General features: G+C 36.9%; 1 protein-coding gene across 1 annotated transcript; it reads left to right on the top strand.

Moving 5' to 3' along the window:
• The first annotated feature begins 8091 nt into the window (after positions 1–8091).
• On the top strand, positions 8092–9847 carry LOC121800811 (L-type lectin-domain containing receptor kinase IV.2-like). Its single transcript, XM_042200315.1, has 2 exons — positions 8092–8548; positions 9576–9847. Exons 1-2 carry the CDS (start codon positions 8092–8094, stop codon positions 9845–9847), a joined length of 729 nt encoding a protein of 242 aa, XP_042056249.1.
• Positions 9848–11626: the final 1779 nt, after the last annotated feature.

An 11626-nucleotide genomic window follows, 5' to 3' on the forward strand; every position in this document is an offset into this window, starting at 1 on the left:
AGATTTTACTTTATTTCATACCAAGAGACAAGAGTCTTTCGATTCAACTGACTTTTGATTCATTCTTATTCCTGTATTAATGAACATTTATGATATAGCAAAGAGTAATGACATTAAATGTGATTAATATGTCCTAGTAACTGCCCCATTAATTTTAATTTGTTTCTTTTATAAAATATTTATAGTACGTATATGATATATGGTCAAATAAGATGCCTAAATAACCTAATTATGATTCCCAATATTTAATCCCCAAACCAAAATTTTTAATTCCCAAAATGCCCCCAAAACTCAACTTTTATATATGTATAGATAGCGACTCGTTACCATTGAACCATCATTAAAATTTATGAATTATTTATTTCACTAATTAACATTTCATAATTTTATATTCACTTGCATGTTTATTTAAATTTTACATATTTAACTACTAATGTTAGAACGGATAATTATTAACATAACACGATGATTTGACATAAATTCCTCTGAATTTAATCAATTTTTCTTAAGCTTTATTGCATTCGTTGTTCATTTGGATCGACACAAAAAAAACTTGGTAATTTTGGGTTGCATTTGGGTTATCATATAATAATTAGAATTATTAAATTAAAAATATTATACTTAATATTACTATTATTTGGATTTAAATTAGATAACGTTTTGATCATGTTATAACATACTTTAACTGTGTAATCATGTAATATTATGTTCTTGCCGTTATTCATTTATCTGGTTGTGTCAAACTAATTTACGTAGAGTTACTTACGAAAATGTGTTTTCAAATTTTATACACCTTCTGTCCGCATATAGGGGTTCTGTTTTGCCATTTTTATTTGTCTACGAATAGGAGTCTTGGTTCATTATTTCTATAATGGTAAAAAGTCTGACATTTCACCAACTTATTCTACTACCATACATTTAAAACTAATCTATCAATATATAAAGTAGTGTTTTGGACTGCCACCAAGCAGCATTTTGACGGGAAAATGAAGTTCTGTTTCTTTTTTTTTTCATATTTATTGTGTTTTTTATGAATATTGTTATTGTCATTCATGGTTCCAATGCCGCTATGTTGTTTTTCTTTTTCGATTTTTTTAGCTTTTGTTTGATTGGTTCGTACAGTTCACTATGTAGCTCAATCCTATTTTATTACAAACATAAAGAGATCACACTTTTCAAAGGTGATTGAGATATATATCTTCTGCAAATTTCAATGCTTCATTTTCCTGAACATGTATAAAAGATATATTAGTTTTCATATATACAACATGAACAATTGTCAATAGGGTAAAAATATATAACTGTTTTTGTATACTAACAATGTAAAATGTATTCAATTTTAAATCTAGGAAGGGGTTAAGAGAAATAGCAAAGACATAATGAGTAGGGTATGCATATATTCAATAAAAGATGAACACAATTAATTAGTACTCACTTTGCAAGGATATGCATATATTCTAGGTTGAATCTTGGAAGTGATTAAGAGAAATGGCAAAAGACATACTCCATCCGTCCATGAAAATATGTTATATTTCATTTTCTGCACTTGTTTTAGAAAAATAATAATAATTAGCTAAAGTGGAGAGACGTAAAATAAGATAGATAATAACATAAACGAGAGTCTTGTCTACATTATTCTCTCTCTTACTTTACCCTTTATCCACTTTATTATTTTTTCAAAATGAGTGCAGAAAATGAAATGTGATAAATTTTCAGGAACAAAGGGAGTAATTAGTATGATATGTATATATTCAATAAAAGATGAACACAATTAATTACTACTAATTTTGCAAGGCATTAAGTGAATCAGTATAGACTATTATGTATGATATACATATATTCAAGGTTTAATCTTGGAAGGGATTAATAGAATTAGCCTCTGTAATATTAGAATTCGTCTAAGCACTCTATGTAGCCACTGGAATTATTTTTTGTTTCAAATTTTGTGATTAATACATGGATGTCAGTGCTAATTTAATTATTAGAAGCTGCATTAACAAAAAATAATCCTGCAGTGTATTAAAATCATATGATTGAAGAACCTAGACCTTCAATTTATATTCTTTGAGTTTCCAGATTTCAATATCCAATTTTCCAAAGCTAATGTTACTTTCTTGTGATTTTAAATACATCTAATGTGTAACTTAAAGTCTCTTGAATAATAAATAAGAATAGTACCTTTTTTGGCTTTTCATATTTCTATTAAGGTTCAGATACCTACAAATGGAATCAGTTGTGGATTAGTATCTTAATCTGAAAATAATATAGTTCTTAAAGCTTTATACATTAATTTTGTTACCTTTTTTTTTCTCCTTCTTCCTTTTCTGTTTTGCACAGTTTCGTGTGTAATGTTAAAGTCAATTATTTGTTATGATAACCTGCAGATCAAATCAGATGTTGATGAGTATGTTAGTCTTAATAATATACTTTTTAAAGTTGTTTAAACTAAATGTGTTACCTAATTTATATTCATTCTTCTTCTTCTTCTCCAGATTGTAGATTGTAAGATATTAAAGGTTTGTGTTTTATTTTGTTAAGGTATCCTGCAAATCAATATAAAATACGGATTAGTTTTGTTAAGGTATTCTCTCTTTCTTCTTTGTGTAATGATTGCATCTATTGTCCTCTCTCCTTCTCCTCCACAATGAGACATATTTGTAGATTAGAAGAGGTTTATAGGCGTGCATCGAATGTCTGTCTCATTTTCTATTGGTTGCAGCAGTATTTCTCTCTCTCTTCCTCCTTGAAAATGAGAGGCGGCTCATCTATCATTAGGTTTTTTTTATTGGTATTCCTACAAAATAGGGTTGATATTAATAGGGGAACACTAACTAATAGTCATTTATTACGGATGTCAAGTGACCCAATTAATGGGCCATATATGTACTACATCATGCATGAAAATCCACATTGATTGAATATATATTTAGTAGTTCTATTAACTAACTCATTTCATATTTTCAGCATGTATTTTTTAATTAAAATTTAGTTTTTTATACCTGATTTTGTTTGATTATCATTTATTTATGTTATTTGAAAGGTCTCACCCATGATTATGTATGTTTTCCATAGTTTATTTGTTTTTATTCTGCTGTGTGTGCAAATAAACATCACCAAACATCTATAAATACCCTCTTACTTCTCTTTTACCCACTCTGCAACCTCTTCCTCACCAGATTAGAATTCCATTCTTCTTTTGGTATATATGTTTCTTCCATCTGTCTAATTCTCCTACTCCTCAACTATTCTCCCTAATCTTATATGCAATATCTTTAGTTATTCATGGTGTTCTTTTATTGCAATTCTATTTTACTACTTCAATCTTCATATTCATTTGAAGTTTCAGCTGTTTAGTTTAGTATATCTTTCCTTTGATGTTTTGTTATCTTCTGTTCTTTCCTCTTTTTTGTGGTCTTCAACTTTTTTCTATTGATCTCCATTGTCATCCACTTTTATCATTGATAGATTCTGATTTTGTGCACCTGAAAAGAATAAAGAGAAATATTCAAATAATTTGTGCTTATCTAAAAGATCTGTAGTGTAGTTTAGTATATCTTACCTATGATATTTTACCTTCTGATCTACATTCTTTTTTTCTTGGTCCTCACCTTTTTCCAATTCATTGAATCATCTTTGCCATGTACCTGGTCACAAGTGATTAGGCTATTATTATTTAATTGGTTTAGGAAGTTATTAAGAATAAAATGCTTGGGTAGTGTGTGTTAAGAAATTTTTATCATGTTTCTGACGTTGTGTAGTTTTCCATTTGATCATCTTTGTCATCCACTTTTATTGATCTCGTGGAATTGTGATATTATGTAACTGAAAAGAATAAAAATTAAAATTAGTGTATATGTGTATTTTACTCAACTCAATTTTTTTTATCTTACATCAGAAACAGTCTCCACTATGGCGCCCAATGTTACTTTGCTCCAGAATCTTCACACTGCCATTACTAACTTTGTTGTTAAGGTCCATTGCGTTCGTGTCTTTGGAGGTCTTCCTGATGACAATAGAGATATCAATACAGAATCTGGTTTTCATGATGCTAAGGTATTTTCAATCTTTCATCATATTAAAGTTTATCCTAATCTTATATATGTTATCTTTAGTTATTAAGATTGTTCTTTTTCTGCAACTCTACTTTACTATTTCATTGATCATACTCATTTAATTGTTATGTATGTCTGTCATACTAGTCATCCCATCTTTCCACTTCACAGCCCATACATGAGGGCATGCACTAGTGAAGTGGGAGAGGGGAGATAATGGTCAGTACGACGTGTATATATGTGTTAGTTGTGTTAGTATTATGTGATAGTTTTTTTTTAGAATATGTGTTTAATGAACGGGCTTAAAACTCAACTGTTTCAAATTGACGGTGAGGGGAATTGATGGAAATAAAGCATGCTAAACAATGGAAACCACCCCTCCCAGTAGATCCTAGTCAGTGTAGATGATGCAAGTTTGAGAGAAAAGCCCAGCTTTAGAGCCAGACACGAAAACCCTCTTAAAATGGTGAGTTAAAAGCCTAAAGTGGAACTACTTTCTGCTAAACACTTAAAAAATAGAGAGTGACTGCCACATGATGTCTAGGCCGAAGTGACTGTGTGTAGCAAGAACCTAAGGGCATTAGGAAACCCCCCACAAAAAAGAAATCCTTCCCTTAGAACCCCTTTTCTAGGCCCTCTTTTAACCCTTATATAACTAACTAGTCACTGGGACGGTGTGTATGGTAGGCATGAGGCAGGAAGGCAACTGACCAAGAAGGTGAAATTAAAGAGCCAACTGGAAAAGAAGGGCAAGAAGAAAGAAAAGAAAAACGGACCAAGCGAAACACTTGGTTTCCAAATAAAAAGAGAAAGAGAAAATGAGAAAACGGCCAGAAAGACATCTGACCCCTAAAAGAAGAATGAAGAAGAAAATCAAATAAGTGGCAAGGCCCCCAAGAAGCCTACTGACCAATTGAAGAAACCCAATCGAAGAAGATCAATCCAAATAAGGTCACCCAGCAAAGCGCCCAAGTACACACAACCTTAGGAACATCCACCCCAAACGTCAAGCCCACGGCCCCGTTACAAGCCTAAAAGACCCTTAGGAGCTACTCGTGAGATCTAAGTCTGAAGCATCTGTGGTCCTGCGTATTGAGAGAAGCAGTCCTAACATCCCTGGGGATGAATGAGTGACTAGCGAATCCAGTGTTTAGCTGAGAGTTTGGATAATCTTGACGAGCGGATGTACTGGCTAGGAAGAAAAAGGGGGCCAACAGAAGTTCAAGGCTGCTTAAAGCCGGATTGCACTCGACCCAAGGGGAGGGATGGTTGAAAATATAGCATGTTCAATGTGTTCTACGTGTTTCTTTCTGTGTTTCTTTTCTTTCTATGTGTGTCTGTTTGTTTTCTGCGTTTGTTTTCTTTGTGTCGAAGATTTTAGAGTCTTTTGTGTGTCTTGTTTTAGGTTAGGGTCGTCAGGGGAGTAACCAGGCTAGAATTCAGCTTATTTCTTTTTGTTTGTTCCTTCACGCTTGAGGACAAGCATGTGTTAAGTGTGAGCAGTTTGATAAGTCGTATTCTAGGCATTGGTTACGGGTCAGTATGATGTGATTAACATGCATTATCTGCAAGAAAGTTGGCTAAGTGTACAGGAAAAAGGGTACAAGCCAGTAGAAAAGGAGTTAGACAACTCAGGTGAAAAGGGTGCCAGAAGGATGCAATACTGGCCATGATGCATGAAAAAAAGGCTCGAGATGGAGAAGGATTGCTAGGAATGACCAACTACACACGGGGCAAAAGAGACATTTCACGAAGGAAGTCAACCCTAAAAGTGAGGGCAAGCCACCCTATAAATAGAAGGTCACTTGGAGAGAGAAGGAGTTCGACATTCACCACTACTAAGAAGACTTTCACTTTTACATCTAACTTTAGTTCCAAAAAAGCTCTATCTCGGATATCCTTAATTCCAGCTAGTTAGCATTATAGCAGAACACCGTTTCATCGCCCGTGGGGCAAAACAATCTTTAATCGCTTTTCTTAGCTTACCTTTAGTTGTTTCATCTTTCGAATATTTCGTAATTTTAGCTGCCTTTTGGATTCTGAAGTATTTTGATCTGGACATGCTCTTAATGAAGTTTGATCTCGCTTTTTGTTCATCTTATGGGTTGCAACATGTTCATTTTTGCCTTGCATAGGTAGATCTGGAATTTTCGTGTAGAATCTGTATGTTTAAGTTAGAAGTTCTTTTGATTTAGTTAGATCTGGTTGCTGTGTGAATTTCTTGTTTGTCGATCGGTTAAATCTAAAAAACGCATGAAATTCCGAGAAATTTCTGTCACCTTGCATGTTTGTTGGTTAGCTTGAGTAAGATCTGTCGTTTGATCTTTGATTTTAGAATTTAATTTTAGTTTAAAGTTGTTGCATAATTTCCGTGAATCTTTAGTGGAATTGATGAAGTTGCTGAGATTCAGTGTTACTTGGTGGTGAAGACAACGTCCTTTTCCGGAGGGGAGGCCACGCAGCGGGGAGGAGTGCCGGAAGGGGTGGGACCGAATCAGTGCTGGGGTCTCCCGATTTTCAGGCTTGTACACCAATGCCCTCCGCATGCAGACCAGTGGCCAAACTGACGAGGACTGCAGGAGGATAGTGGAGAAAGCCTTCCTGGTGCCCGAGCTTTATAAGGAGTTCACCTATTAGAACTGCTATGAGGTGCTGATGGACTCCGAGAAGTTTCGGGCAAGTGTCGATGCTGGCTGGCCGATGAAGCAGCGACTGAACTATACCGGTGATTACAGCGGCGGCAGCAGCGGCGGTTCCCACGACCTCCCCGAGGATGTTCAGGAGTTCCCGTCCCCTCCCGCGTTTACTCGCCGCACTCGCCCAGTTGGTCAAAGGCCGGCGCAACGGGCTCTCCAGGAGGTCCAGTCGGCATCCCCCCTGTTGGCAAGTCGACAGCCGAGCTCGCCTTCTTCGCGCGTCAACAAACGCGGGCTCAGATGTACAAGATCTTAGCTGACTGGAATGCGGCAACTGACCCCGAGGAGAAGAATTTTCTTCACTCAATGCTCGTGAGTATGCGGGTCGATTTAGATGCCACTGCGGCACAGTTAGGGGGCTCAAATGCGGGCTCAGATGCTGCAGATTTGGGGGTCTCGGATAGCGGCGACAACGGCGGTGGCGACGGTGACGACAGCGAGGAATGAGGCAGAGGCGGGGAGGCTCGTGTGTGGAAGATGAGTTTTTTTAAATTAATGTAATTTTTTTAATTAATGTACTTTTTTTTAATTTTAATATTATTATTGAATTTTCCCGTATCTGTGTCGTAAATTTAATTCCGTATTTTGTATGATTGTTAATTATTTGTTTTTATAATTTTTTTTATTGTGGTTAGCCTATGGCTAGCCTATTGCTTGTCCAGTTGCTTGTACTGATTATGTGGCAGGAGGAGTTTGTGGCTAGGCTATGACTGGTCTATTTACCATTGTGGATGCTCTTAGAGAAGAGTCTTCTTATGCTAAAATCATTAATTATGTTATAAGTAATTTAATTAACAAAAATAAATATAAGGACATATATGTCTTTTCACATATATAACTAAATCATCTTATTTCATATCTTAGGGTATCAAACAATAAGATAAAATTGTGCTATCTTACAAACTTAAGATAAATTATCTTACTTTGAATTATCACCTGTTAAGACATATAATCTATCAAACACCCCATTAGTTGCTTAATTGAGAGAGTATAAAGTACAAAGATAAATCTAATTGGCTGATAGTAATTCTTCTGTATGTCAAAAACTCAAAATTAAAAATATAGAAGAGAAGGATGACCACTGCAAATATGGAAAACAGAAGGGCATAATCGCAAAGAATCTAATATTATATTCCCGCAGTCAGCAACCACTGAGAAAGCAAGCAAATCGGACAGTGTAGCAGAAGCGCAAGTATTTAATTTTCATTTCCCCAAATTTTCTTAAACCCTAGAATCATTCATAATTTATCCTACATGTTTTTCCAAAGAAACCTTTGCAATAAATCGTGAATAAAAGACAAACACAAGCACAATTGGCCTTGCTCACAAAACTCAGATCAAATATGGCTGTATTTTCTTCTTCCAAGTACTTATTGGCCTTCTTATTGCTCAATCTTCACCTCGAAGTTATGGATGCCGACCCCAATTTAACTTTTTATTTCAAGAATATTGGTAAAGTCTCCAACTTTAAGTCACAGCTTGCCCTGTTTGGGGATGCTATGGTTGGTGGAGACAACTTTTCTGTCCAAATTGGGGTTTCTACTGCTGGGAGGTTTGTCTCCAAGGAGCCCCTTAATCTTGTTCAGGAAAAATCAAGACAATTGGTGTCATTTTCGAATTACTTTTCATTTTCCATGTCTGGGGTAGATGGGGATGGTTTGGCTTTTGTGATGCTGCCTTCTCAATTTCCCTTGAATGTTTTTGATGATGGAGAGATGGGATTTTTAAAAGAGAGGATGATGAAGTTTCTTGCAATTGAATTTGATACATTTAAGTGTTGTTTGCGATTGTTGGTTTCTGGTATTACAATAGATAAAAGCCGGGCGTAATACAAACCCAAAGAAGGAATACAAAAGGAGAAACTGAACTAAAAATTACAACTGAAATTGAAACAGTAACCGTGAATAAGTTTAGCCGAGTCGAGGAGGCCTCTTCCCGCAAGACGAGATACGCCCCGGTAGTGCTCTCGGTTTGGCGTGTCGTCCCCAAAGGTAAAACGGCTGCGTCTCTGGTGATGCAGCACCGCAATCAACAGAGCTCCGGCGATCTGGATGGAGGAGAGGACAGAGCTTCGACAGAAAGACAATGCAGAGAGAGGGAGAGAGCTTATGCTTGTGTTATGTGTGTCTAATGCAGTGGAATGGCTAGCCTATTTATAGGCCAAGCCACCATGCAGGGTCAACCAAGCCATGAAGGCTCATCATGGCAGATTCGTAACCGCCGACGGTTACGAGCGTGTGGCAGGAGTGTGCCTTTCGCGTGCGGAGCGTGTGCTTTTCTCACGTGGCAGCTCTGACTGTGCCACGCTTGACGACGTGTCAAGTCCAAGTCCAAGGGATCGGGACCGGGCTCGCGGCCCGCGCCCGCGGGCACGGGCACGGGCTCGGGCGGGCGGGCGGCGGCGGCGGCGGCGGCGGCGGCGCGCGCGTGTGTGCTCTTTTACCCATCTTGGTCCACTATAATTATTAAGTAACATAAAGTCACTTAATTTAAACACATTAAAATATGTGTTACTTCTCCTATGTGGGATAATTAACAATAGTTAATTATTCCCTAAGCTCCAACTCCAAGCTTTAATTAAAAGCTAATTATGCCCAACTTTAATTCACCATTTCTCACTCAGCGGAAATCGGATTTGAGAATGTGAATATACTACATTTATCTACGTAAAATGTAGATCGACGCTATATCATTTAATTTTACAAAATTAAATGTCTCGTCACATTTATTATTTGGTCAAAATCCATTGACCGGACATATTTAATCCATGATTTTTACATTAAGAATGAAAAGCATGGAGACGTGAACGGTAACCATGTTGGCATAGATGTTGGTAGTCCCGTCTCTGCTAAAGTGAGCAATGTTTCATCATTCAATTTGGTGTTAAATGGTGGAGAAAAGTTGCAAGCTTGGGTTGATTATGAAGCAAGTAGTAAAAGATTTGAGGTTAGGTTGAACAAATTTGGTTTGAGTAGGCTAATTGATCCATTGCTCACTTACTCCATCGATCTTTCGAAAATGTGGGGAAGTGAAAATGTTGTTGTGGGATTTAGCTCTTCGAGTGCAAACTCGTCACAGAGAAATATCATCCACTCGTGAAGTTTCGAGTCAAGAATCATGCCGCGGTGGATGCATTCTGAGCCCTTGGATCCACAGCAGTCTGTGGGTAAGGAAGAAGAGAGGAAAGTTCACACGAGAAGCGACTGCTCGGTGAGAATTATTTTCGCGTTGGCGTTTGGCACCGGATATGGAGCTTTGGGGGCGTTCCTCGTGTTGATCTTGTGGAGTATGTTGGGAGATAGGCGCCCCATTGTACCAGAGGAGTTGGTCGCGCAATCTAAGTGCAAGAAGTTTGATGTCGCTGTATATAAATATTAGGTGCTGTAATTTAGTGATCAGTCATTTTAACGTAGTTTTGTTGGTATATTAGTGTATGTTATGATCATTGAAATACAACTTCATTTGGGGAATTGTTGATCATAATATTTCAGCATTGATGGGTTGTCCAGGATTTAAGTAATTCCATTTATTCATAGTAATAGACTAGTAGTTGATGTCTTCTAACATTTTTTAGAGCTTTTGATATCCCTTTTAGACCATCTCCAACCATACTCATAAAATAAGTTTTGGTGTAGAAATCTTCTCCAATCATACACCAAACTCAAACTCATTTTTGATGTTTTTGTGAAACAACATCAAATATGATGTTACAGCAAAAATTTTGTGAAACAACATCAATATGAACACCCCTTTTGGCTTAACACATTAGTTGGTGAGATACTTATAATGTAATGATAATATTAAATTACTATTGATGGACACCCCTTTTGGCTTAACACATTAGTTGGTGAGATACTTATAATGTAATGATAATATTAAATTACTTAGTAGTAGTACTAATTATGATAATGTTGATTTATAGTGAAGATTTTAAAAGTAGGCGTACAGCACCCGAGTACCAAATATTGTAAAAACTTGGGAAAATTTAAGAAAAGAGTGATGAGATAGTCAAGATTTTGAAAACATAGACATGTATATACAATAACGTCATTAGTAAAACATTTCTCTGACAATTAGGTCATAGTCACATTGGATTGCGTGTCTTCAGATCAGTTGCGGATCCAGGATTTTTCATTCGGGGGTACGATAAATAATTACTCCCTCTGTCCCAGCTAAGTTGGTACAAAAATTTTGGGCATGAAGATTAAGAAATTGTGTTGAATGGATTAAATAAAAATAAAATAAATATGAGAGATGGAAAAAGTAGGAGAGATGAAGAGAGGATAAGAGTGTCCACAGTAGTTAAGACCAAGGCAATCCCAAGCCACAAAAACTTGGCCAAGGCCATGAAACTTGGCCAGGCCACAAAAAAACTTGTCCACCCTAATAATGGACAAGCCCAAACCACAAATTAATTATTTTTTCATTTTTTGGTATATTTTAATTTAACTAGAATAAAAATTATCAGACTATAATAATTAAAAAAATGCATAATTTAATAAAAAAAATTAAAACTTTACCAGCTTCATCGCCGTCGCCCCCACTGCTCCCGCCTCCGCCGCTTCGCTGAACCCCAACTTCGACCTCAGCCTCAGTATGAGCTCGTAATACATCCCCTTTGTGACCGGGTTGGTCGACTTCTCGTACAAGGACAAGTTCTCCTGAAGTTGCTTCATCATCTGCACCTCCAGGGTATCAACACCGCCGCGGCCGATGTTGGGTGCGATGCAGACGCGCCCGAAACAGAGAGTTGGGAGGCGGATCTAGGTTCTCGGATTGCAGACTGCTGGCCCTGTGGACGTGGGCGCCTGGAGAGTGTCGATGGGGGCTCCTCCAAAACATCGTCGTAGAGGTCGAAGGTACATGAGCCGCTCATAC

This window comes from Salvia splendens, chromosome 4, assembly GCF_004379255.2.
Source record: "Salvia splendens isolate huo1 chromosome 4, SspV2, whole genome shotgun sequence".
Taxonomy (NCBI): domain Eukaryota; kingdom Viridiplantae; phylum Streptophyta; class Magnoliopsida; order Lamiales; family Lamiaceae; genus Salvia; species Salvia splendens.